Source organism: Eschrichtius robustus, chromosome 1 (genome assembly GCF_028021215.1).
Source record: "Eschrichtius robustus isolate mEscRob2 chromosome 1, mEscRob2.pri, whole genome shotgun sequence".
In the NCBI taxonomy this organism is placed as follows: domain Eukaryota; kingdom Metazoa; phylum Chordata; class Mammalia; order Artiodactyla; family Eschrichtiidae; genus Eschrichtius; species Eschrichtius robustus.
The window spans coordinates 87,671,193-87,698,410 of NC_090824.1; the positions used below are offsets into that span (position 1 = coordinate 87,671,193).

At 53.3% G+C, this 27,218-nt stretch overlaps 1 protein-coding gene across 5 annotated transcripts; it reads right to left on the reverse strand.

The window, feature by feature from the left end:
- Positions 1-536: 536 nt before the first annotated feature.
- BMF (Bcl2 modifying factor) lies at positions 537-27,218 on the reverse strand. 5 transcript variants are annotated; one of them, XM_068549177.1, is made up of 8 exons: positions 27,150-27,218; positions 25,515-25,631; positions 24,303-24,420; positions 21,685-21,818; positions 20,913-21,040; positions 18,468-18,764; positions 16,770-16,930; positions 537-4,508 (listed from the first exon to the last, which is right to left on the reverse strand). In XM_068549177.1, the coding sequence occupies exons 6-8, from the start codon at positions 18,757-18,759 to the stop codon at positions 4,407-4,409; spliced, it is 555 nt and encodes a 184-aa protein (XP_068405278.1). In that variant the 5' UTR covers positions 18,760-18,764; positions 20,913-21,040; positions 21,685-21,818; positions 24,303-24,420; positions 25,515-25,631; positions 27,150-27,218; the 3' UTR covers positions 537-4,406. The 5 variants fall into 5 exon arrangements, with proteins under 5 accessions (XP_068405278.1, XP_068405288.1, XP_068405312.1 ...); XM_068549187.1 differs by lacking the exons at positions 24,303-24,420; positions 25,515-25,631; positions 27,150-27,218 and having other exon boundaries at positions 21,685-21,853; XM_068549211.1 differs by lacking the exons at positions 24,303-24,420; positions 25,515-25,631; positions 27,150-27,218 and having other exon boundaries at positions 20,897-21,040; positions 21,685-21,768.

The window sequence follows — 27,218 nt, forward strand, 5'->3', positions numbered from 1 at the left end:
AAGTCCCCCTACAACTAGCCTACCTCGTGAGATGCTACCTCGACAAAAGGAAAGCGAAGCCCAGCTTGACCGGGTGGGGGGTTGTGCAGAGGGGCCGCCAGGGCACTTTTGGTCACTGAGGCTGCCAGTTGCTGAGGGCTGGCCCTGGGCAGGTCCTTTGTACACACTCCCTTTAATCCTGCAAGGCAGGCACAGCTGTAATTTACACGTGGAAGAACTGAAGGCTCAGAGAGGTTAAACAACTTGCCTATGATCATTCAGCTGGTGGAGGCTGGAACCGGATCCAAATCCAGGTCTGGATCCAAAGCCCATGTTTTTCCACTTCATGGGGCCTCTGCTGTGCTGCTTACTGTGTGGTCAGAATGGCTCTTTACAACCCCAAGAGGGGAAAGGAAGTCCTGACAAAAGCCGGGGGTCCCGGAGAGTAACTCAGGAGGGCAGCTGAGAAGCAAGTTGGGAGTCTCTAATCCACCAACAGATCCCCTTGTATTTTTACTACACCTTGAAAAAGACAAGCTTTGCTTTAAATGGTTTTATTAAAAACTGTACCAATTGATGGGGGAAAAGATACACACACATATATGCATGTGAAGAACACAAAGCCAAATATTCTGTACAGGTTTAAAAACAATGAGTCCCCATCCCCTCCCTCTCTCTCCTTGTTTCTCTCCCAGAGGCAGAGTGCCTAGAACCCAGGACAGCTAACCTGGGAGAGACAAAATGCTACATTCTCACTGGGTCTCCCCCGACAGGCCCTGTGGACCCAGGGATGGGGCAGCCCACTGGGCAATGCTCACACAGCAGGGAGAGGCACTGGCCTCCTATGCACAGAGAGGGGCAGTGCGAACCGGGAGCCTGCAGGGCTCCGAGCACCTCCCGCCCAAGAGGCTGGCGCATCTATGAAAGAATGCGGCTTTCTCTGCAGTTTCCTCAAGGCTCAAAGTCCCCACCAGCCTTGAAGAGCCCACTGCCCACAGTGTCCCCAGGAGGCTTCACAGCCTGATGGGTTAAGGAGTCTGGCCAGGGTGGTCTCTCGCCAAGGTGTCCCCACCTACACACAGAGGGACCCCGCAGGTTCCTCCGGCCTGGGCTGCAGCACTGATGTGCAGAAGCCCGCAGAGCTGAAGTGCCTGCTTCTGCGGGCTCTCACCTGCCCTACCCCACTGCATCAGGTCCCTCAAACGAGACAAGCTCGCAAGCTCTCCACGTGCTCCTTGCTGACTAGGACAGTCACAGTGGCTCCCCAGCCCCTAGTGGAGGCCCTGGCTGGATCATCCCAAATCACCCCCTCCCTGCCAGGCCCAGGCCGGACGCATCCTTGGATGGGGCTGGGCCACTGGGGACAGAGAGACAAGTCAGCTGGGCCCCTTTGAGCGCTCTGAACGTGCCTGCCACATAGCTCCCGACACAGACACCCTCCCCTAGGGGCTCGTGGAGGGCACTGGGAGGTGGTCTTTTTCTGCCTCGGACTGAGCAAGAAAAGGCCACGGGGGCAGCTCTCCAGCAGCCCAGACTTTGAAGTGGGCAAAGGCAGAGGGTCCTCCAACTCTCCGGGAGAGTCAGACGGGGGGCCTGAGGGGGTTCCCTCCCCAGTTCTGTCTACCGGCTTCCAGAATCCCCTCCTCTGGGGTTCTGAATTAGAAGGGCTGCTTTGACCCTGAATATCAGGCTTCCCCTCCTCCAGGGCAACCCTACCGGGGAGGGAGGTTTCCAGTCCCTCTCCCACCCCCACCCTCAGCAAACCACAAAAGCTCCACAAGTCTTCTGTTGGTTACAGGTCAGGAGCCAGGTCAGACTGTCCCTCCCTCTAAATCTGATTCTCCACTCCCTAACTAGAGACAGCCAAGCTCCTGGGGGATGGGGAGAGGGAGCCCAGGGGGAGGGACATGTGTCCTGAGGTTGGACTTGAGGAATGTTCAGACCAACTCACCAGGCAGAGGGGGAAGGGGCCAGTCTAGACCACTAGGCCAATTAAAAACAGCCAGCCAGGAGGAATCTCTCTTCCTCTTGGGGCTATTCTACCTCCTGGGTTCTGGGGGGAGGGGAAGGAGAGGCATTGTACACTTTGCCCTGGCTTGCTTAGGATAGTGAGTTAGTTCCTGGCTTCACAGAAGATGGAGACAGTGCAGTCAGATGACCCTCCACCCGGCCCCAGGTGCGATGTTCAGCTGAGCTTCTCAAACTCTGGGCTCAGTTCTCAGGACAGGCCACAGGGCATCCCACCCAGGCCCGGCAAGGTCTCTGAAGGTGATGGCTTTGCCTCGGCACCAAGGCCTGGACCATTTATTTGCTCTCTCACTCAGCTCACGTGGAAAGTCTGCTGAGAGTAGATAAAAGTGGCTGGTAGAAATAATCCTGGTTTTCTTGTGTGTGCCACTCAAAGATACACCAGCAGCCTGCCCATCACAGCCTTGGTCCAGGAGAGGGAAAAACAACACATGTCCTATGCACGTCAAAAAATGGTGTGGAGACACACAGGGAAGGGTGGATTTCACAATGGTCAGAGTGTCCCAGCGCCGGTCTTCATGCCTGTTCCCTGGGTTCCTTCTTGTAAGCAGGAACCTATCTTCTTAGCAGACAAACCATGGTACACACCCTGAGAATATAATTCTGTCCAAGAATAGGTAATACCTCCAGAACATCCAAGCAGAACAAAACCAAGGCTTATGCAGTTTGAAGTCCCTCTCCGAGCCACTGTGAGCCCATAGGGCACCTTTGTGCAAATTAGGAAAGGCACCCCTTCCTGTAAGCAGACACAGCCCTACACTAGGGCATAGAGCTTAGTGAGTAGAGCCCGGGCTGGATTCTGGCTTCCATTACCTTCCACTGCAGGTGGCCTTGTGCAGTGAACGACCTGCCTGACCGTACATCAGGAAGATCAGTGTGTCCTTCAACGGTAACAAAGGCCTCCTCTCTGCAGAATTAGAGGAGCTTGGGCTTGTTCAGATTTGACAGTCTACTCAGGACTCCTCCAATTTCCTTGGGTAGCCCTGGGGTCTTCTCTGCCCAGGGAAGCCATCTTTTCCTTGGGCCTTGCTTCACCGTTAGCACCAATGTTAACTTTTCTCACATAGGCAAAAATGATAATTTAATTTCTAGGTGAACAGATTCCCTGTGTCTGCTCCCAGAGCGGCCAGACTGGCTGCTTTAAATTCTCTCCATTAGTGCCACAGCAGGGAGAGAAGGGAAGAAGTTCAGAGGCGTCTGTGATCCTGCTGAGTTCCAGAGCATGCCTTTCTGGCCTGGCTGGAAGCTGAAGGAAGACAGGAAGTGTGTACCCAGCTTTGACAGTTCCGCACTCTAATCACTGTCTGTTACTCTAAAAGACACATTTCAGCTGACAAAGCCGCTGTGCTGGCTTCTTCCTGTATCCCACTAGGTGTGAGAAAGGAATGGGGATAAAAGGGAGGAGGTATGTGGTTTCCGAGGAAACCAAGGGGTCTGGGTTCCTCAAGGCTGACTCTCACAGGTGGGATGGCCGCCTCGTTTCCCAGAGCCACCGCAATGCAATCCTGTCCCTTCCGGTGCTAGAGTGCTGCTATCGGGGGTGGGACGCCGTCTGTTGGCTGGGTCTTTCAAAACAAGAGCTGTCAAAGGCACAAGCTGCTGGCTACAGCTCACTGACTGGCTATTTGTTTGGCTCATCCATGGTTGACACCCAGCCAGTCCCAGGCAGCCAGAGGGGGCAGTGGTTCTGCACCTCAGGACCAATCCTGGGGCTTCCAAGTAGGACCAAGTCAGACATGAGGCCTACCCAGAAGTTTGGTTCTTTTTTGCGGCACATCTGAGGGGTCCACGGAGAAACCCAACCCTCCCTGAGGTCTGCTGGAGATGACAGGGGCTGGGCAAGGATCCCTGAGCCCTTGGGGCGGGCAATGGCTGGGCCCAAGGAGAACCCAGACATGGAGCTGGCTGACCGACCTACTGAAGTTGCCACACGCAGCTGGAAAGGCCCTGTCTGAGGCCCTGGTGGGTTAAAGCAGTGTGACCCGTCGGATCTGGGCCCCACCCACAGTGGAAGGCTGATACGTTTGGTGGAACCAGGAGTCTAATCCAGTCTCCTGTTTCTTAAATAAGTTCCTGTGGGAAAACTACAGTCCACTCGCCGGAGCACATCACTACCTGGTTGTCTTCAACCACTGACGACCGAAGGATCTACTTGTCCGAGCCCTTGGGAGGTCCCACATCACAGACACACCAGCCTCTACTTCAACAGTGTTTGACAAAGGGCCCCATTCCTGGTCGAAGCCCTGAACGGGGAAAGAGGTCCCGCTTGGGTATGTCTTATGTACACAGAGAGAAATTTTTAAAATAAAAACACAAAACAACAACAACTTCACAAGACACAGTGTCAGTCCTCGCCGATGTCCTTCCGTGGTGCCCCATGTGAAGAGGGCAGCCCAGCCTCACCTGGGACCTGCCCCATTCCTGTTCTCATCTCCATTCACAGCGAGGTTGTGCAGAAAGAGCAGGATCTGCCACCACACGCGATTTCGGTTCTGCTGGTGCTGAAAGGAAAACAAAACAAAACAATGTAACTCCTAAACGCAGCCTTAGACAACTCCTTATCATTTCCAATCAAAGTTCAGATCCACACGTCTTGGGGCGACACTTTAATGCCATCAGGACAGCAAACTGGGGGAGTTGGGGGAAGGACGAGAGAAGTGGCGATGAGGGGGAGGTAGCTGAGTTCTCCAAATACAATTGCAGTGTGAACATTAAAAAGAAAAGACCAGGCTCTTTATGCACGGTGCACAAGAGGATTAAACTTTTTCCCCTGCTTGCAGGATTTTCCAAAGTTTAGCCAAGTGCTGCTTTTAATCAGATTGGCTCCTGAGCCCCGCAAACCTCAGCTGCATGAACAACAAACTTTCTTCAGCAAGAAAGAGAAGAAGTGCCCCCCTCTCTCCCCCAACTCCAAAGTAACACAGAAAACAAGGGGGAAAAGCGGGGGAGCCTCCATCTGCAAGTGATTTGACACTGTGAAGGTCAAAGGGTTAATCTTCCATTTAAACCACACTGCTGAGGCAGCAAAAATCTGATTTCATCCAGTGCAAACACGCACACACACAGACACACACACACACACTTGTGCGCCCGCCCTCTCTCCCTTCCCAGCATCTCCAGCTCCGTGCTGCCCTTTTTATAGCTGCTCTTGACAGTAAGCCATAAATAATCCCTCTTGGAGCGCTTTCCTACTGACTGGAGCCAATTAAACGTTAAGCAAGAACATACTTGAAAACAAAACAAAAACAAAGAATGCACACTACTCTCTGGAGGTTATCCCAGGTCCTACTGTCAGGCAGAGAAGCTGGGGGCAAAGGTCAGCGGTCAGTGGCTCACAGGATTGTGGCTGGTGCCCCGCCCACACAGGTACCATTTCCCAGGGGCCAGCAGAGGTCCGAAGGGCACCGGGGGGGGGGGGGGGTGCTGGAAGAGGCAGTCTTTGTTCTCTCTTTATCTGCCAGGGCAGGAGGACTAGGCTGGGGCCCTCTCCACGGGGTTCTCGATGGACAGGGGAATAAGAACCTAGTGTGCAAAAAAGGAGCCAGCACAGAGGCTGGACTTGGATTGCCGCAGTGGCCCAGGCAGCAAGCACGCTTATGTGAAGTGTGTGTGTGTGTGTGTGTGCGCGCGCGCGCGTGTGTGTAGGGGAGCTGGAGCCCCTGCTGTCTTTAACTACAGCCCAGGCCCCCACCAGGCAACTCCTAGTCAGAGGAGAAGAGGCTAGAGCAAGTCAGTGGCAGAGCTGGAAACTGAGCCCGGGGCTCCTGGATTCCCAGAGCTTTGCAGGGACGTCTCGCCCTGGCCTCCCTGACCTGTCCCCAGGCAACCGTGCAGGAACCTCGAAGGGTTCCCCGTCACCCTGCCTGAGGCCACAAAGAGAAGAGAGGAGAGATGTCAACTGAGGCTGACCTCAGGGCCCTGTCAGGTATTCCCCCCACCCCATACCTGTAGCAATAGCATTCCTCTTTCCCCTGCAGAAGGGGAGACTGGAAAACAACCCAGAAAGTGGGAGGCACGACTCCTGCTCGGAGGGGAAGGGAAATCTGCTCGGAGGGGAAGGGAAATCGGGGTGTGCCACAGCGGAGGCCTGGCAGACTGCGACTGGGGAGACTGATGGCTTCCTCATGTTTTGTAAACAAAGACATAAAAAGAGGAAACACACCCGGCTTAACAAAATCTGGTTAGGGTAAAGCAGCATGAAAATGGACTCAGCTGCAAACCTGAAGATTCAGGCCTGCCTGCAGCAGCTGGGCACAGCACCCCCTCCTTCTGCTTCCCCTCCCCAGCTGCTACCCAGGACAGGTGCAAAGGTCATAGGGTGGAATACGAGGAAAATCCAGGAAAAGACTGGTCTCTGGGGAGGCCAGTCTGCTGGAATTCCGAGGCTCCTCGGGTGCCTGTTTGAAAAGGCCAGGTAACAATAACAACCATGATCCTAACAGTAACTGTAAATTGAGCGTGTCAGGTCCTGTGTTTTACATCTTTGCTTCTCAAAATGCGGTCCACGGACCAGCAGCTTCAGCATCAGCTGGGAGCTTATTAGAAATGTAGACCCACTGAATCAGAATGCACATTTTTAACAAGATGCCCAGGCGACTTTAAGACACATTAGAGTATGAGCAGGACTGGTCTATACACATTAAACTCCTTTGGTCCTCTCAACAACCCTGTGACGCAGGTATGTATTATCATGCCCATTTTACAGATGAGATCATTCAAAGAGGTAACTTGGCCACATAGCTAGTAAGTGGCAGGGACTGGGCTAAATCCAGACCACCTGGCCTAGGGCAATGTCCTTACCCATTACTACTATGCTCCAAGCGCCACCATATACCTTTCTTTACACCCAAGCAGACCCTCCATCCTCCCCTTCTCTAAATCATCTCAAAACAGCTCAAGGGCCAAGGAAGGGAGATCACAACTCGATCATTTGGGGCCTGGACCAATCCCATCCCTGTATGCCTCAGTTTCTCCCCACGTTCCCTTCATGGAGGCCACCTGCTGCCTGGGTAACTTCCTGGGCCCTGAGGTCTCTGGGGATGAGGCAAGGAAGCATCCTTACCCCAGTCATTGTGGGTGTTGGGGAACCTAGAAGCAGCTGTGGGCCAGATAGTGCTGTCAGACTGCAAGGCTGAGGTCTTGCTGGGAGACACAGACAGGCCTAGGTGCACACAGGCCCAGCCTCAGGAAGGACCTAAGTTCTGTGCCTCTGCCTGGGACAGGCCTCCAGGCTCTTGAATCATCCAGGAAGGCACTCTGGGCAGTGGGTGGCTCCCCGGGCCAGGAATCAGAGGACCTGGTAGGCTGGGGTCTCCCAGCAGCCTGTCTGAGTCCTCACTCTCCTTATAGGTGAAGTGCAGGCGTGGTGTTAGATCAGTGGTTCCCACACCCGACTGCATCACAGAATCCACGGAGGTGCTATTGTACATACAGAGTCCCCAGGTCCCACCCAGACCAACTGGGGCAGAATCTTCAGGGAAGGGTGCCAGGAATCTGTGTATTGAACATGCTCCCTGAGTGACATTTTTTAAAAATCAGAAGTAGCATGTATTGTCTATTTTAGTCATAAAAGTAACGTAGAGGGCTTCCCTGGTGGTGCAGTGGTTAAGAATCCGCCTGCCAATGCAGGGGACACGGGTTCAAGCCCTGGTCCGGTAAGATCCCACATACCGCGGAGCAACTAAGCCCGTGCGCCACTTTGCGCTCTAGAGCCTGCGAGCCATGACTCCTGAGCCCATGAGCCACAGCTCCTGAAGCCCGCGTGCCTAGAGCCCATGCTCCGCAACAAGAGAAGCCACCGCAATGAGAAGCCCGTGCACCACAACAAAGAGTAGCTCCCGCTCACTGCAACTAGAGAAAGCCTGCGCGCAGCAAGGAAGACCCAACCCAAAAATAAATAAATTAATTAAAAAAAAAAAAGTAACATAGAAAAATTGGAAAATACAAGAAATTAGAGAGGAGAAAATAAAATCCCTCATGATCCTATAGCCTAGAAGAAAACATTTCATGATTTGGTATTTTCTTTAGTCTCTTTCCCTCCCTCCCACCAGAGTAATGACTTGGCCAACCCGGAGGTAAATCCTGCCCAGGTGCTTCTGAGGCAGCCAGGCCACAGACAGGCATTTGGAAACCACTGAGGTGCTTTCCAACCCTAAGGTCTGGTGATTCGGAGTTTGTCATCCACAATTACCTTCAGCACTATAACTCAGAGCTCCAACAAGTGAATCCGCTCAGCCTGGCGGAGGGTCTGGGTGGGCCTAGGGAACAGGCTGCTTAGTACAGGGTCAAGCTGGCTGCCTTGGCAGCCGTGCGGCCAGCAAGAACAGGGCCTGGGAAACCATCTACTGCCCCAGCGACCCTTTCTGTGAGCACAAGCAACGCCACACATACCCCAGTCAGCCTTCTCCTGCCACAGGGCAGCCCCCAGAAGGCCCTTTATTGAAAGGAAACCAAATTGCCACATAGCAAGAGAATCAAAGAATGCCTTGATTTTTGAGCAACAACAATACATAAAATATTTTTTAAAAAATTAAACAAAAGTGCCTGACGAGAAAGGAAAGAAAAAGGTCTTGAAGGGAGGCCAGGGAGAGAAACAGTTAAGAAGGAAGGAAATCAACATTCACCGAACAGGACGAGGTACACAAAGACACCGAAACACCAGAGCACATGGATCCTTCCAGGAGAGGGTGTTGGGGAGAAGGGGAGAAGGAAGGGGGAGCCAGGAACGGGTACGCTTGGCCTCTGACTCTCAGGTACCTGGCACAGCACCCAGTGCATAGACTGAGATCAGTGGGTGCAAACCCCTGGCGCAAGGCTCAGCTCTCCCAGGCTGGCTTGGGACCCCTCACGGTTTGGGAACCTGCAAAAGAATGGGGGTTCCCAGAATGCATAGCCAGGGTAACCTCAGGGGTAGGAGACTGGGGTTCAGGAGGTAGGAAGCTGATGGGAATTTAAGCTTACACCAGAGCTCTCAAATTCAGAGCCGAGAGGGTAGGACCAAGACGGGGAAGGAAAGAATAGAGGTGAACGCCCCAAGGGAAGGGGCCCTAACGTGGCGGATAAAAAATATTCTCTTCAGTTAGGAGAGCACAACCAGGCATGAGAGATCTAGGGTTCTTCCTTCAGTCCCACTTTCTTTCTGTGATCAGGGGATGGAGGCAGTCAGTTGACGAGTGTTTGAGTCACTCCCCCTGTGCACAAGGCACTGTAACTGAACACCCAGATCATTCGTCCTGGATAACAGGGAACACGTAGGGCACATAGTAGGTATTCAACAAGCACGCTGGACTGACTATAGAAAAGTCAGCCTTGCAAGATAACCCACTTGTCTGAAGCCAGGAACAATTGATGTCTGGCCAGGTCTAAAGATGTACTTGATGTGATAGGATCAGCCTCTTGCCTAGAGAGGCCCAACCAGTAAAAGGCATTTTTTTTTTTTTTTTTTTTAAGAGCTGGCTGTGGTATCTGACAAGGTTGGATTACACAAATCAAACTCTGTTTCATCCCACATGGCCTCTGTCCTAAGCACAAAGAGTGTTCCCTGCCCTCCCCAGATAAGAATCTCCCTCTGGCTCTCCCCCTTCGGACCCAATTCACACCCTCTGGGGACTCTGTGTGTCACCAGTGTACCAGATGCTCCAGCAAGAGCTAATTCACCCCCAAAGAATTCGAGGAAGGAGCAAAGCTACACTGTAGCCCTGATTTAAAAGAAACTAACACACAAAATGCAGATTTACCAAACAGATAGCAATTTATATCGCATATTTAAAATGCTTTCCTATTGTCTCTTTTGCTCCTCACAAAGGTCTGGGACATAGGAAAGGCAGGTATTATTTTCAATCCCATTTTACAGATGGGGAAGCAAAGGTTCAGAAAAGTTACCCCAAGCAAGTTAGTTGGGAGGGGGTGATTCAAACCCCTGACTTCTGACTCCAGAGCTATGTTCTTTCACTAAAATATTACAGTGTGTTTATTCACATTATGAAAATGGTATTAACTGTTCAAGGAGAATTGCCACCTAACTGCTCCCCTAGTATGTTTAAAGAAATTGTTTTCAGATCATTAACTATTTAGTAAGGATGCTGTGGACCAGAAAAAAAATAAACCTTTCAGAGGCAGAGCTAACTGAAGATCAAACAGAAATGAAGCTAAAACTGGCCTGAAATGATAACTTCAGATCATTTTCTGAAACCATGCTCAGTTTCTTTAAAATGCAGAGTTGTATCTACCCTGCTTTACAGGGAGATACACTCTCTGTAAAATGCCGTTTTCCTACCTCACCTCTTCCCTTTCCCCCATCAACTCTAAACCCGCCACGGCGAGGCTGAAGGACAAAGCCTTGCTGTTGAGAACAGGAATACAGAGCTAAGGAAGACTTAAGGAAAATTCCACATAAAAGAAGTTGGGGAGATGTTTGTTTGATTCAGCAAACTTTTATCAGGTACCCAAACGAGCTAAGAGTTACAAAGCACAAAGATGAGCAAGCTGTAAGGCTTGTCCTCGATTATTTTACAATCTGAAGGGGGGAAAAGCAAGAACACAGAACTCAGTTTTACAGGAGGCAGAGCCAGGGTCCGGGCAGTAAGTGGGAGCTCCATCAGATTCTCACCTTCCGGGCTGCACTTGCTGAGGAGCAGGGGTGGGTAATGGGGAGACCATGGTTTTAGGATCAATCAGATCTGCATGGCTCCCAGCTCAGCCACTTCCAGTGTAACATGGGCATGTTATCCCACTTCTCTGAGCCCCGGCTTCCAATAACATGGGGATAATGGGGTCTCGAAGTACAAGGTTGCTGTGATGATTAAATGAGATAAGTATATGTAAAGCATGGAGGCAGTGGCTGCCCCAGGCAGCTCCCCAACCCCTGGTGAGGACAAGGGAAACCTGGGCCCGACTGCACTTTGCTGAGCAGTTCCCTCAACACCCTCAGCTCAAAGCACCAGCCCCAGGAGTGCTATCTTCTAGGCAGACTCATGAAGTCCTGAGGAAATCCCTGACTTTGCACTGTGAGATGGGCCATGGCAGCCAGAGGCAGCCGGGCTCAGAATTCCAGGCTGCCAAGCTGGGCAAGGGATTCTGAGACCCACGGGGTAGCCCCTTGGGCCCCGTTGGCCCACTGTCCAGATTGCTTTTGACCTAGACACCTGAGGAATGAGCAACGTGGCAAAACAGAAAAGGAAAAAAAATTCTCCTTGACAAGAGCTTCCTCAGCCCAGCCAGCAGCGCTAACAGGAGGTTGAAGCCACCAGCTGCCACCATAGAAACACCAATCACTTCTCCCAGGAAGAAAGGGCAGCCTGGGGCTGGCTGAGTCGAAGACAGGAGGGCTTCCTCTAACATAGGTGGAAGCCACCGGCTTCAGCCACTGGGGGTGCGGGGATAGGGCTGTGTTTGCCACCCATGTGCCCAGAGCCATGGGCTGCACCTCCATGGCCTGGAGGTGGGAAGGACTGAGGCCCTTACCCAGCTTCCCCCAGGGATGGCTCTGTCTCCCCCAGTCTGAGAACAGCCCCATGAAACTAATGGGCAACTTCTTAAGAACTCAGGGGGGAAGAGGTGTATGTGCGCTCTGGTCAAAAGTGAGGGAGAGAGGGGACTGAGGAGGGGGCTGGTCTGTTGTGGGTCTACAAGGCATTGGAAAAGGACCCCCCCACACGGCTCCAACTCCCAACTTGGGGCCTTTGCAGCTGGCTGTTCTCGTCCCGCCCGGGACCAGTCCCTGGACAGGACAAGCAAGCTGAGCACAGAAGGCCGGACCCTCCTCCTCACCCTGCACACTGGCTGTTCTTGTACTGGTCATGCAACATGCCCTCTTGGTTGCCAGACTTGGATCAAAAGGCAAACAAGATGTTTTTCTTTATCCCTCTTTTCTAGCACCTCCCCCAAAGCCCTCCCTCCCATCACCATCCCCCTCCAAGAAAAAGAAAAAAAAAAAACCAAAGCCAACCCCGTCCCCATGGCTTGCCTTGGTGGGGAGGGAATGAACTGTCCGGAACTACAAGGCCCTTCTCCTGGAAGACAGAGTAGTCAGGTGCAGAGTTGTGTGGAGAACTCAGCTCTACTCAGCCACGCTGATGACTCAGAAGCTAAATATAGTGAGCGATATAAACAGAGCCAGCCACAGAGCAAACACAGGGCCCCCAAGCCCTGGCCCTGGCTCTCACGCACAGCGCTCTCCACAGCCCCTCCCCAAGCCTCACTCTTCCCCAGGCAATATCCGAGGGGGACCTCCCACTCCGGGGACAGAGGCTGGCTCTGTAGGGACCCTTCTCACTCTAGGGAGAATCTCTGGGGCTCCCGCCCAGGGCTGTCCCATCTAGAGCCTGAACAACTTTATTAGCTATAGTCTGAGCTCCAGAAAACCACGCACCAACAAGGAGAGCATCCCAAAGGGTCAGGAAGTAGTTAGGAGCTCCCTGAACAAAGGATCCAGGCTGCTGGCAGAGAGGCCACTAGTTAATAAACCATGCAAACACCACCTTGGGTACAACTTCCAAAAGAGCTCCCGAAGAACAAAATCCTAAGATCATCTTTTAACCCATTTTCAAGTGTTAAACTGTCCACGCATTAATAGTTATACATATTACAATTTCCAAAGGGCTTTCACACCAACTCTACAAGATGAGTATGAGAAATCAAGGCTCGGAGAAGTTAAATGATTTGCCTGTGAACACAGAACTCATAAGTGACAGAGCTGGGATTTGAACTCGAATTTGCCTCTCAGTCCAGGATCCTTTCTGTGATCTTGCAACTAAAGATGGTTTCAACTGAGTGGCTGAAATTTTTCTCAGATGTCATTTTCCAGAAAGGCTAATTACTATTCAGGGAATTTCCAAATCTGACTGTTCTGAATGGAGCCACTCCTGGTCCAAGTGAAAAAGCCGCTTCCAACATGAAGAATTCCAATTCTCCTGTAGCTTTACTCACTCAACTGTCTACAGTAGCCACTTTTTTCTTTTTTTTAGGATTCTTGACTTCTTAACATCACCCGGAAATATCCCACAACTTTCAAGATGGTGCCATTGGGACAGGAGACTCTCCTAAGGGGATGGGACACCAGCTTCTGTCCATTCTTCGGCTCATGGTGGAGGAGACCACGGCAGGTGGAATGGAAAGAAGCTGGGATTCACCTTCTGGCCAGAGCATCCCTTGAGCTCAGGGAGGAAGCAAACCTGTACCGCCATCTTCCCTGTAGAAGCTGGGCAAACAAGAAACACCAGGGCACCCTCACAGAGCCAAGGTCAAGGTAGACCACAGTCAGCAGACCACCAGAGGTCACCTGCTACAGCTGGGCAGCTCACAGAAGAGCAAGGAGGAGAATCTTTCACTCCTGACCCAGCCAGAGGAAGTTGGGGGTGTGTGACCAGGTTTGGAAAGGCTTTTACCTCCATTCACTCTGCCTCAAAGTCTCTTGCTGCTTTGGAGACCCAAAGCGCTGACAGCAAGCAGCTCGCTGGCACTGATCTTCTGCTTCCAATTCCTTGCCCAGAGAAACCACCCTAAACAGGTGGCTGACCTGAACTTGGGTAACCAGGCTAGAGCTCCATCCAGCAAGCTCCTTGAGAAACATGCTGGGAGGGCTTATGGCCCACAAAAACCAGCACCAGGGGGAATTTGGAGCATGTTGTATCTAGGGTCATGCTGATGCACTCACTTTGCCCTAAAGCCATCCTACAACACACTACCGTTATCACACCCTTCCCTGTGCTCCACATCTCCCAGGGAGAAGGCTTCCTCTCATACAGTAAAAGAGTAACTGAGGTCCCTAACCAGGGACAAAAGGCAGGAGCTCACATTCCCTACAGGAGTCGGGAACCCATGGCCACGGTCTGGCCCTGGGACACCAATCCCAGACCTGAGGAGAGAGGAGATGGCCAGGCTCCTTCGACCTTCTTACTGCCTTTTGGGTTGTCTTTCTTGGTTATTTAAACTCAGCCCATAATGATGGAGATTGACCACTATTCTCCTAGGAGAAATGTACAAGGCCAAGACCCACAACTGGTCAGCTTTGATGCTGATTTCTCTGGACAGGGCAGGTAGAAGGGGGCTCACGGGAGGCAGCTCTACTCAGGGACAGGTGGGGTGGGAAATGCACTGTGAACTGACAAGAACAAATGTGGGGGACAATCAGGATTACAGAGAGACAGAAGAAAACAAGCATTAAAGAATACCTACTGTGTGCCTGGAACTCTCGTAGGTGTTTTCTCACTGAATCTTCATGATCAGATTCTCTGGCATTAGGTCTAATTTACAGAAGAGGAAACAGGCTCTGCCAGAGACTTCCCGGTGGCTAGTAGGTAGCAGAGCTGGCATTCAAACCTGGGCCTTCTGACTTTGTATCTGAAGCCTAGAGACTTAACCCTAAATTACTTCCATCCCAGTGCCTCAGTCTCCTTGTCTGCAAAGATGAGGGGAAGGAATAGGGAAAGAAGATGAAGGATAAGAATGTAAGAGTGACAACAGTATTGTGTAGATATGAAATATTTAGACATTAGTTTATATCATAATCAAGTTCAGAAATGGCTCATTTCTTAAAACTAGCTGCTAAAAGGTCCTACACGTGCCAGCTCTCCATCTGCCCATAGCCATTACCCCAGCGCTTCCCATAGGATGAGCTCCTAGGGAAGTGAGCAGGGTGAGCAGGGAGGAGGGGGATAAAAGCAAGAAGACTCCCGTGGACAAAAAGCCTGGCTCTTTGCAGTGGAAAGTTTGGGGAAACCAGCTCTTGGCTAGAAAGGCCTCGTTGGCCAGCCTCCTGCCACTGCACGGTAGGAATAGGTAGCTGGCAGGATGGTGAGGGGCCCAGGGAAGTCAGGAACCAGTAGGAGGTGAGGTGCAGAGCAGGGGAGACTCTCCTCCAGTTCTCCTCTGGCTCTGCCCCTCCTCCTCCCCAGCTGGAAGGCTCTGGCTAAGAGGACAGCACCTTGTATGGAGTTGAACCAGGCCTTCAAAGAGACAGCCCTGGACGGGGGTCAATGATGCCAAGCAGCAAAGAGCACGGTCAGACCTGGGATCAGGGCCAGTTTCTCCTGTGCGGAACTGAGTCAGGAAGAAAGGGCCCTGGGCTGAGTTCTGGTCCTGTGCCAGGGCTCAGCTGGGCAAGGGAGGCCTCCCAGCCTGCTCCTAAGCCCACAGGGGCTCACCCGTGGATGGCTGAACATTCTGGGAAAGAACTGTTGAGAGAGATCAGGGCTATTGGGAACACAGAAAACTGCCTTCCAGATAGTTCTCCAGACGAGCCTGTGAGACCCACAGTCACCGTGTCCTCTATCAGCTGCAGCCCCAGGACCGGAAGCTGCGAGCTCAGGCCAACCACAGGCCTACACAACCAGGGCAGAGTGAATGGGCAGGAAGAAGGCCAAGAGGCAGAAATCAAGAATCAGAGTGTGTCCACACATGGACCGAAGGGGAAACTCTAAGCCAAGTCTCCACAGAAAAATCAAAGGAGCGAATAGGGGTTGGAGCTTGGAGCCAGAGGAGGTGGCTAGGCTGCCTTATTATCTAAGCATAGGGCCACCCTCCCTTCCTGAGGGACTGGGAGAGCCACCAGGGCCAGGTCTAGCCCCAAGTTTCCCTTGGCAGGGACACTCACCATGTCTAACCCCGGAGGGCCTGTTCTCAGGAAATCCAAGGTCAATTTCTCTTCCCCCTGGTGCTGGCCAAGTCAAACCTTCTATTACCAATAGCTGTCCTCTGGTCACCTGAAGTTCCCCATCTAACCTCAGGGTCTGCCCAATCATGGTGGATTACTTATTCTCTTGATTTCCTGATATACAGTCAGATATAGACTTACACATGCGCACGCGCGCGCGCGCACACACACACACACACACACACACAGCTGACTGGGCCAGGGACACTGTCCCACAGGTAGCGAACGTGTTCACTTCCAGGTGGTGTGCCTTCGCTTCAGCAGTGGTTGTACTAGCAGGGATCCAGCCACAGGATCCTCTCCCCACCTTGGCAGCCATCCAGAAAGTCAGCCCAGAGAGGAAGGGTTAAGTGCCCGGGGGCGGCCCAGACAGCGGCTGCAGAGCAGGGCAGCCTCCAGCCCGTGGCACGTAGGGCTCCTCCAGCACGAGCCCGCCAGCCGCCGCCTTTGTTGATGGGCTCTGCCGCATGCTCCACTGACACGCGATGCTCCGCCCTGGCGGGGCTGGTGCCAGGCTGCCGGCCAAGCGCCCGGCCGAGCACCCGGCCGCTGGCCTGGAGAGACTCTCTGAGGTACACACTCCGGAGTCCCAGGCCCCGGTTCCCAGGCAGAGACAATGAGGAGCGGCCTCCCCAGCTGGAAGGTGTCAGGTTACAACCGGTTCCACCACCTTCCCCAACTCAGGCCCATCCCCGGCCTTGGTTACCCATTTTACACTGCACCGCAGCCGGGCACGCCCGACTGTCCAGTTTTCCTCAGCACCCTGGAAATCTTCCCCTCAGGTCTGTAAGGGACCATCTCCCACCCCTGGCCTCAAGAAGAGAGAGTCTGTCAATCAAGGCTGCAGAAAGCTATCCCATTCCCTGGGAGGGATCGTAGCATCTCCCTCGAGCCTGAGCTGAGAGTGGGCAGATAAACAACTTGGATCTCAGAGGTGAGGGCATGCGTGCTCATCCAGTCGGGCCCATGCAGTGCACGAGAATCACAAGAGCATGAGGCCAAAACTCTGGGACCTTATCCTTGGGGCCTGGCAGAGACAGAGTTGCTGAAGCAGGCCCCAGCCCCCCAGCCCCAGCAGACACACCCGCCCCCAAGAGCCCACCATGCCTACTTGCTGCATATGAAGCCGATGGAACTGGTCTGCAATGCGCTGAAGTTTTCGGGCAATCTGTACCTCTGCTCGATGTTGCCACTGCCCTTCAGCGGGCTGCTCACCAAGGGGCAAGCCTGCAGGGAAACCGGCAGGGAGGGGGAGCCGGTAGCCGGCATTGCCTGCAAAGACAGAGGGCCCACATCTCAGCATGCTCCACAGCTGCCCCATCCTCCCCATGCCTGCCACTCCTGGCCGAGACCTGGGGCCGAGGGTAGACCCTAGTGTGGGCAAGGAGAGGAACTTAGTCTGCCTTTATCAGGGCACTCTGCCAAATGTGGACAGCCTGACTTGCTGCCCAAGAGTGTGAAAGCTGATATTGGAGAAGAGAAGGGAATGGTCCCAGCCTTGCCTTCAGTCCTCCATTCACCGGCAGTGCCATGGCAAAGGTAATAAGTGTGGGTGAACTTGCCAACCTTCTGTCCTTATTTACCCAGCTACGCTTGACCACAGTTTATTATTTATTACCCTCATACAGTAGTAGCAGGCTGAAGCTCTTCTCTGGAAAAGCACTGGAGGCAGCTCTCCAGAGTTCCTGGGTTGAGCAAAGCAGGGGACAGAGAAAGAGAAAGGCAAAAAGTATCTTCACTTCTTAGTGCAGCAGAGGAAGGCTGGTCTCAGGCCCTGAAGCTCTGGGCAGTGGTACAAAAAAAACGGAGAGAGGACTCCTCTGAGCCACAGATTAGCCAAGTTCCTCTCTCTGGAGGCAGCCCCAGGCCAGACATCTAGACCTGCGCTCCTCACTTACCAAGAGCTGGCCACCGAGCTGCCACTAGGGGCACCCGCCGGCCTGCTCCCGTCTTTCCCTCTTCCCCGCCTGCCTTATCTATCTTCTCAGACTCCTGCCAGGACTACTTTGCCAGAATTGTCCTATAGGGCAGCTCCCTCTGGGAATAACTGCAGCGTCTCCTCAATCTGCTCCGTCAGACACAGCAAGATAGCCTCCGAACCTCGGCCCTCTCTCCATAAGCTTTGTGCTAAATGAAGAAAACAGACTGAGTGTCTAACCCTGCCCTTTTGCCAGAGGAAGGCAGATTGCTCATAAAACCAACCACTGAAGCCCACAAATGAAGGGGTCTTGTCTGATTGAGCCTTGGAAACAGCCCCTTTGCTGGCACTGAGCCCAGGCAGGCCCAACCTCTTTCTCCAGTTCCCCTTCCAAGCACAGAAAGCCCCGAGTGACAACTGGGGGCCACCTTCTGCCTTCAGGAACCTGCCCTCCCAGAACAGGCTGGGTTTTTCCCTTCAGTGTCAACAGCGAGTCACAGATCCCCCAGCCTTCCCCACGGCAGCGTTAGCCACTTTACAGAAGGTACATCACTATCACCACACAAAGGGCTGGGCCACACAACAGGCCACAGGATGTAAAGGCCGAGACCCAGGTTACCCTTCTTCCAACCCAAGGAGACACCATGGACCCAAAGATCCCTCCAGAAAGGGACAAAAGAGCAGAAGGAATGGCAAGGCAATCTGCCCTGCGTGGGGCCTGAGGAGCACAGGTGAGGAACAAGCAGACAAGCAGCAGGTGAGAGTTGAAGAATCGGTAGCCCCTGCTGCTCAGTTTGGGGAAGGAAATAGCAAAGAGCAGGTCTGGGGAGGGCAATTCCCCTCCTTTCCCCCAGTCTCTAAGGGAGGAGTCCTGAGGCTAAGAGCACTCACCATAAAAGAGTCGCTGGGGTTCCTCAGTCACCCCACAAGGCAGCATGACACCCTGGCTTGGGGAGGCTGGACTGAGAGTCTGGGTAGCCTTGTCTTCCTGGCTGGTGGGTCGAAGCCCAGGGCCACAGCAGTGCGTGAGAGGGAAGAGCTGCAGACGGCTGAGGGGGCAGTCCAGCTGGCTCTGGGCAAACAGGTCAGCAGAGAGCAAGCTGCCAGGCTGGGTCCCCGGCTCCCCATCCTCTGGCTGGAACACATCATCCTCCAGCTCCTCCACACACTGGGGTGGCTCCATCTCCCCTGTTAGGGTGCAATGCAGGCATCCGGGAGGCTGCCCCCACCCAGGCTATACCTGGAAGGACTCCCCTCCCCTTCCTTCTTTCCTGCTCCCCCTTCTTATGTGGAGAAGTGGGGTCAGGTACTGATGACAGACAACCCTAGAGCTAAAGCACTGCCAAGGGTGACACTGCCCCCAAATGGGGGCTGCCTCGCAGTTCTGAGACTCTACACGCTTCTTCCCTGGGCCCACTCAGAACCACCTTCCCTCCCCTCGGCCTCTTCTTCTAACCCAGGCTGGTCACGGTCATGCAGTTTGACTGCTATTGACTCTGAGCCATAGAGGGGTATGATCAGCTGCTACAAGCACGCAGGGTACCTGGTGAAATGTCAACAAGACTAGCCTCTGTGAGTAGCTGTGGGAGGGCAGAGGGCGCTGTGACTGGCTGTACACACAGTGCTCACAACACACAGGCACACTCGCTCACTGGCCTGAGGAGTAACCACCAAGCTCTCATCTCGCTCTGAGCTGAGCTCCAGGCTCAGCAGCAAAAACAAACACCAGCAGTCCTAGGGTGGCCAGGTTCCCTCCAAACCTGCTAAGCCCTACCCAAGACCCTAGTCTCCACCCCCTGCTTGCTCAACACAACAAACAGGCTGAACGATGTGGTAAGAGTGTGTCCTGGGAGAGAAGGGGAGAAAAACCCAGGTTAGTCATTGCAGCTGCCCTCTCAGCAGAGTACAGCTGTCTGCCCACCACAGCTTAGCCTAGAGGGGAGGTCCAGCATCCAGCAAAGTGGCCAGCCTACCCCAGCTCAGTCTACTCACTAGTCTCCACAACTTCAAATCTTTCCCCACAGCCTACCACTCCTGCCAGCGCTGAACCTGAGATTGGTACAACCTGCCTCACAGAAGGAAGTGAAATTTAGCCGTCTGTCTGTGACCTCACTCGCTGCCTAAACTCCTCAGGTTGTTGACATGAGTTTCTTGGTGATAAAGAAGTTCCACTTGCTCCACCTGATGGCTCTTGGGAGTCTGAGCTTGGAGCCACGCAGCATCTTGAGCTCCCAAGCCAACCCCTTATACACACACCAGGAACCCCTTAGGGTCCCTGAGGCAGCCAGAAAAGCAACCACCTGAATGGTTAAGGATACAGAGAGACAGTGTTTGTCATTGCCAGAGTCAATTAGAGGTCCCCTGGGAATTCTGTCTCCCAGTCTCTTGCCTTTGAAGAACAAGCCAAATGGTCTGTGAGCTGGTAAAGTATTTAAAGAAGCTCAGTTAAATTCAGAAATCTTGGCTTTCTCCAATGCAAGCTCTCTCTGAAGTGCCTGCTTCAACCCTCCCTCCATCCCATCCTGTCCTTGAGCTATCTATGGTCCCTATCCTGCCCTCTTCCCTGGACAGCGAGGAGATGCCCGCTTGGATGGCAAAACAGGCACATGGTGTTCTTTGGACAGTGTTTCCCAAAGGGGAGTGAGAGAACTACACTTTAGCAGTACCAGGAAACAAGGTTTCCCACTGAAAGGACCAAGTGCTGTCCTGCTAGTCACCTGGCAGGGGCTCCCCTCCTGCCCATCCGCCTCCTCTCTGCAAGTTGGCAATCCCAACCTAAGATGGGGCCCTCCAAAGCCAATCGCAGTCAGGAGTCATTGTCTTGGGTTTTCCTTTGAAGCCTATCACCTCCCCCACCCGCTCCCAGCAAAGCCCCAAATTCCACCCTTGCCTGGACTGGACAGTGGGGGAGGTGCAGCCAGAGGGTGTGGCTCTGCAAGCCTGAGGGGGACCCTTCCCACTCTCCACAGGAACTGCAGGTGGCCCTTCTGCAGGTGGGAGTCTCTGGACAGGTGCCGGACAAGGTCAAGTGTAAACTGAGATACAGTAAAGGGACCTTCTTCTCCCCTTCCCCTGAGCTGAAGAGGTGGTGTGCAAACCGGCAGGAGAAGGGCACTTCCTAAGTGCACTACCAGGGAAGTCTTTATTCCTAGCAAGGGGACCTAAAGCCTGCTGGAGCCATCCCAGCCCTTAAGGACTCTAAGAGGGATGCTGAACTCAAGACTCCTTCTCCTAGGAGAAGCAGTGGCTAGACATTCTGAACCTCGACGAGGGCTAAAATCTGGGAACGCACACATACATGCACACACTCACGCACTCACACAACACACAGCAGACCTGGGTGACTCCAGGAGAGGATCTCGGCCTCCGAGTCGTGATGCCAGGGCTCCGCGCCAGGGTCCAGCGTGATGAGCACTCGGGGGCTTGGCGCCCAAACTCAGTTGGGAAGGAGGGAAAAAGCCCGGCTGTTAAGGAGAGGAGCCTTCAGACTCCGCAGGGATGCAGGACGTCCCACAACTCCCTGCCCTACCCCAAAGTCAGATCCAGAGGCCGGGCCATTCTCGAGCGCCCAGGTCTGCTCAGCAGTGCACCGCACGTTCCCCTGCCCACCTGGACCCAACTCCTTGGAGTCTCAAATGCTACTACCCCCACGTTCCTTCGTGGAGCAGCGCACTTAGATGTGGGTTTTGCACCCCGTTCCCATACCCCAGCGCCCCAGTCCATGGTCACTCTAGACTCCCGCAGCCCAACCCTTCCCGGGCCCCCACGCGCAGCGCGATCCTCTCCCCACTTCCCCAAGGAGGTGCGATCCAACACCGCCCGGCCCCCTGCCGCCCGGGCGCTCACCGGGCTGCGGCGAAAGGCGGGAGGCGGGAGGCGGGAGGCGGTAGGCGCAGGCAGGGGCGGCGGCAGCGGCAGGCGGGCTGGCGCGGGTGGAGGCCACTCTGCACCGCGCGGTATTGTTTCCAAAATACGCCCGCTCGGGGCATCCCGCAAACAGCTGATGAGGCCCCGCCTCTGGCGCGTCACACCGACGGCTGGCCAATGGCGAGTGGAACCCCAAGTCCCGGGCTGGGCGGCTGCCAGGGACGGTCACGAATGTACGAACCTTCCCTTGGAAACACTGCAAGGGGCCAAGCCAAATTCCGACCTCCTCCAGAAACGCAATTGGAGCGCTGTCGTCCACGCAGGTTCGGTTCCTAAAGCCGGCTCGGGAAGCACTCGAGAGCCCTTGAGTCCTCCCTATTAGGAGGGAGATAGGGGGCGCCAAAGTGACTTTTGTCTTCTCTTTCAAGGGGCCGAATAATTTTGGCGCGTCCAGAAAGGGAGTGGAAGAGGAGGAAGCGGGGAATGGCAAAGCATCCTCCCGGCTGCTGGGCAGGTCAGAAGAAAACTCCAGTACCAAAGCCGTAGGAAGGTTGAGAACACGTGTGTCCGACACTGTTATCGAGTAACATTCAGATCAAACACATCCAAAGGGACCCTCATGTCCTCTTCTTGACTGGGCGTGGATAGTCAACATAAACAAAATTAACATCTGGCCGAGGAGAGGAGAGATCAAGAATGCAGGGGCTGCTTGGGCAGTTGACACGCGTCCTGTTCATGACAGCACCCAGAGATGGTTCTGGGGCTGCAAGGAAAGCAACGTGTCCTGCAGACCGCAAACTATCGGCAAGGGAGTCTCTGGGCTACTTCACAAACATTTATTGAGCACCTACATTGTGCCAGCTACTGGGCTAGGTGCCAAAAACCTGGTGCCTGCCCTCAGGGAGCTTATAACCTACCTAGAGAAGTAGACCAGAAAATAATGGAAAGCAACATGAAATGTGTTAATGCCAGGGATAACGACTGCTGGGAATGCAGAAAAATTCAGAATGCAAAGACTGGGGAAGGCTTCAGGGAGGTGGCTTTTGAGTTGGACCTCGAAGGATGGGGCAATTTTTCCATCAGGAAAGCCAGATAAGATAGCCAAGACCTAGCTTGAGCAGGATAAAGAGCTGAACTGGAAAACTTGTCCAGGGAGCAAGGGCAGGCTGGAGGACAGGATCATTGGGTGCAATGATTGGATTGAGGAAGGGTGGGCATGGGCAGGGAGGTTCAGATCAGATTACAGAAGTGTCCCTGAATGGCAGGCTGGGGAGTCTGCACTTTATTCCGGAGGCAAAGGGGAGCCAGCAAAGATTTTAAAGAAGATGACTCACTTGACTAAGCCTGGACTTTAGAAAAGATAAATGAAGAGACCAGAAATCAGTGAGAGGGAGCAGTCCCTGCAACAGATTAGGTGATCAATGATGGGACCTGACCCAGGGGACAGTGGGGGCTGGCAGTGCTCTGACTACCAGGATGCTCTCTCTGGGTTGTAAACTCAGACAGATTTAAGCTAAGTGGAGCTGGGACTCTTAGCCCAGTGGAGTCTGAAGTCTCCTTGTACCTATTTCCTACCCATTCTTTCCCTAGCTCCCTCAAAGGGTACCTGAAAGAGAGTGGGCAAGGCATAATGAGGGCTGTGGTTGCTAGAATAGGAAAAACTGTCCCCAAAAGGATGGAGAAAGGGAAAAGGGGGAAAGTCAAGCTTGGCCATCAACCCAGTCCCCACAGAAGTTGACAGATGTCCGGAAAGAGGTGCCGGAGCCAAAAGGAGGTATGTTATTTTACCAGGAGGCTTAGCCAAGAAGGAGTGTCAGAGCTGGTCAGAGTGACCTAGCGCTCATGCCATATGTGGGCAGATGAGAAGACCAAGCCCAGCCTCCATGCAGGGCACTGAGGAGCCCTCACCATGTTTGCCACACACACACCTCCTTCCGTGCCTCCTACTCTTCTTAGTGGCTCTCCTCCTGGGCCAGTATCTCAGGCAGGCCAGTTGGGCCTATGGGCATTACTTAGGGTCAAGGGTAGGACTGAAGGACAAACCAGCTCTGAGTCTGCCCTCTGGGGCAGCACAGGCCTCAGGGGGCACGGGTCATCCTGATTCTCCCGACCCACCTGCGCTGCAAAAGCTCTGTCTGCTTCACCATAGCCCTGCAAGGTGGAATTGGGTTCACAAGGCAAGGAAGCTGATAGAGAAACGTTTTAACCTGGGATCCATGTATTTGCCGGACTCACCAGGGTCTCCTCAGCTTTAGGGTCTGTGAACCCCTGAAACTGGCTAAATTGTGTTTGTGGGTTCACACAGACATTTTTATGTGTGGGGGGTGGCTCTGTAGCTTACAAAAGTTTCCCAAAGGGGTCTGTGACTCTATAAAAGGTTTAAATCCACCATTGTAGGGGAACGAGGCTGGGGAGCAGAGGGGATCACCTTAGTGGGGCTGGGCAGGTTGCAAAGATAGAAGGGTCACACCCTCTAGTGACATTTCTTCTCAGGTCTCTCTCCCAGGCCTTCCCAGCCTGCTCCCTTGGGTTCCTTCTGAAGGACACCCCGTGGCTCGGCCTCCTGTGCTCTCAGCCTCTAAGGTCAAGCAGCAGGGGCCCAGCCTTCTGAGCCGGAGGGACCAGAAAACACTGTCAGGGATAAAGGGGTCAGGGAGGTCAGAAGCCTCACTCCCCACCTCTCATCACTGTCAAAGCAGACCCCTCCCTCTGTGCCCTTTCTCCCCTTCCAGCACAGGGCAGACTCCGCAATGTCAGGACCTGCTGGGCTGGAGATCTGGGCTCGGAGCCCCCTACCGAGAGCAGCATCCTAGGAACAGAAGAACCCTGGACTTGTGACTGGGCTCAGAGCAAATGTACCTTGCAGCCACAGCAGCAGTTGTTTTGAAGAATCTCTTCGCTCTCTCTCTCTTCCCACTCCTTGCCCCAGCTTGTTTTTCTTCTCTGCTAACTGATGCTGGCTCTAGGAGGCAAAACTCTGCCCAGAGAAAAGCAAAGTTACTCCGAAAGGCAAAGGCATTGGCTGGAGGCCTGAGAGGGAGGCACACCTCTCCCGACAATCGGAGAGGGAATGCAAAGAGTTAAGGGGAGGCTGCTTTCAGCAGAAGAGAAAACCCAGCTCCCTGTAGAAAGCAAGCAGGAGCCCCCTCCATTGTTTCACCTGGCTATAGGGTTTCTCTCTGAGACAAGGAATGGGCTCTAAAACTCTGGTAACGGGATCACTGGGAAGGGAGGTTTTTAAAAAACCAGCTGACAGCTGAATAATAGGAATTACCAGGCAGGCCGCCCTGGGGTTACTGAGGTTTGTAACTCAACCCCCAGGGAGGGGTTAGATTGGAAACTGATTTATGGGTAAGGTGGGCGTCTTGGTGGAGGAACCCAGAGTGCTCGACCCTCTTGCCTCTTAACTCCCTCTGGGAGGGATCATGTGTGTAAGAAAGGCCAGGAACCTGGAAGGCTTGGTGTCCTCCCTTGCTGGACTTGCTCTAACAGAGTGAATTTATCTCTCTGTGCATCATTCCATCAGTCTGCAAAGGAATAGACCCTCTCTTCTGAGTTGCAGAGGGGTGTGTGTGTGTGTGTGTGTGCATGCGCGCATGTGTGGCGTAGGGGGGAGCGGGGGTGGGGTGGAATCTACCAGAACAGACAGATTGGCTTCTGCTAATTGAGTAAGTGGAGAGACTCGATTTCCTAGTCAGTGAACTCACTCCTTACCAATCACTTGAGAGTGGGATTCAAATCAAAAAAGCAGGCACTAAAGAGAAAATATTTTGGAATTCAGAGACCTGGATGTAAAGGGAAATGCAGAGACTGAGGCTACCATGCGAAAGCCCAGTGGAACATAAAAGATGAGGTGAAGTCCGGGATCACATGCTTATGACAGGCAACACATAGTTTTGTTTTGGGGAATACTCAAAAAATATTTGCTGAATGAGTGAATGAATGTACATCTCCACATTTAGAAAATATAAATAATTCTGTGTTTGGAGAGTGGGGAAAAAGCTGCAGTGGAAGATTTTCCATAAATGTCCTATCTACATTGTCTTGGCCACTTAGCATGGCTGGCCTTACCTGAGTTTCTTCTCACCAGCAGAGGTTCCTCTCAGGAGGCAAAGGTGATGCCATCAACATCTTGGTACCCTCGGACCGCCCTTTTCCAGGCTTGCCACATGACGGAATTTACTAAGTCTGTGGAGATAAATTTACAGAAAAACTACAAGCATGGCCCTCGGGAAGTGCCCTCAACTCTTGCCCAGTCCAGGACTCAGCCTGCCCAGCCCATGGAAAAGAAGTTGGCTTTATCCTGCCAAGGAATGAAGAAATCCAATCAAAATACTTTTAGTCTACATCCCCCAGGATGCAGCCTCTTTCCTGGGCAAAGTTACATTAGTATGTTAGTACATACTTCTCCTTGGGACTGGCAAGGACATCTCAGAAATTTCCAGCTGAGGCCAGAGAACAATCAATTGCTATCAAGGAAACCTGCCACCGGAGGAGCTGGGGACCTGTTCTTTCTGGGCTTAGAGCCTCTCAGGTTTTGAATCTGGTGTTCAAGAGGCTCTGGGCTGAGAAGTGAGTTGGATCAGCTGTTTCCCAGCCAACCCCTCCGCCCCTGCTGTCCTGGAGTGGGAGAGGGCCACTATCTGACAATGAACGAGGGGCTCACTCACCCAGATGTGACTTCACCAAACATTTACCAAGCACCTGTCATGTGCTAGGCTCCACACCAAGGGCTAAAGGTGCAGATACAATCCCTGGGGGGGATCCTTGAGCATATCTGCACCCTTTCTTCCCATACATGAACCTTCATCAGCACACCTACACACAAGGTCAAAGAGAAACTGGGGGCAGGAGGAGGGTATGGCAGGAAGAGCTGCAGCCGCACGAGCTAAGGGAAAGCCGTCTTCCCGGGGAGGCTGAGCGTCCCTGGAAGTGGTCTTGCCTTTCCTTGCACAGAGCATCCTGGAAATGCCTGATGCCCCACTTCCCTGTTCCTAAAGCCCACCTGTCATCAGGTTGAGTAGGAAGAGCTCTAGACTAGATGTTCAGTTCCCAGCTCTGCCATCAGCAAGTGACCCTCCAACACTCACATTTACATCCTTGCCCCTACAGATTCAGAGGCGGCATAACTTGGGTAAACACGCTGGCTCAGGAGGGCAACACCAGCCTCTTATCCCAATCCTGCCTTAGGTCCCTGGGCTATAATCAAAACAACTCTCACCTATTGAGCATCTACTGAATGCCAGACACATGGCAAAAGACAGTTCCTTTAATCCTAAACAATGCCAAGAGGGATCTCTCACCATCAGTGCCATTTTACATTCAAGGAAGCTAAGGTCCCTTCTCCAAAGACAGGCAACAGAACCCTGATTTAAGGTCACATCTGTCTGGCATGGAAGCCAGGGCTCACACCCCCTATGCCTACGGCCTTAAAGACACACCTAACCCCTCCCCACAGGCAGGATTCACTCCCCTTCCCCCTCAATAACACACTGTCCCCAGTGCCCCCAGAACAGGAAGGCCAAGCCTGAGGCAGCCTAGCGAGGTGAATTCCAGCCTCTCTTAGTCGCAAACACTCCCACCACTGCCACCACCTGCAGCAGAAGCGATTGCATCACCCGCAGGAAGCGGTCCAGCAGCCCAGCCCCGGCTCTGGGGCACATTTTCAGTTCCTGCTTCTCTCCTTGCATACGTTGAGCACACTACCTTATCTTCTACTCCTGCGCTGGCTCCGTGGGTTCAAGCAAACGTGCATGTCCGGGCAAAGGACTGTGG

Excerpts from the sequence above, each read along its gene's own strand:
- BMF (XM_068549177.1), bottom strand. The coding sequence starts at position 18,759 with ATGGAGCCACCCCAGTGTGTGGAGGAGCTGGAGGATGATGTGTTCCAG. Across the intron at positions 16,931-18,467 it reads ACCCCAGCGACTCTTTTATG|GCAATGCCGGCTACCGGCTC; the intron begins GTGAGTGCTCTT and ends CTGTCTTTGCAG. Across the intron at positions 4,509-16,769 it reads ATCGGCTTCATATGCAGCAA|CACCAGCAGAACCGAAATCG; the intron begins GTAGGCATGGTG and ends TTTTCCTTTCAG.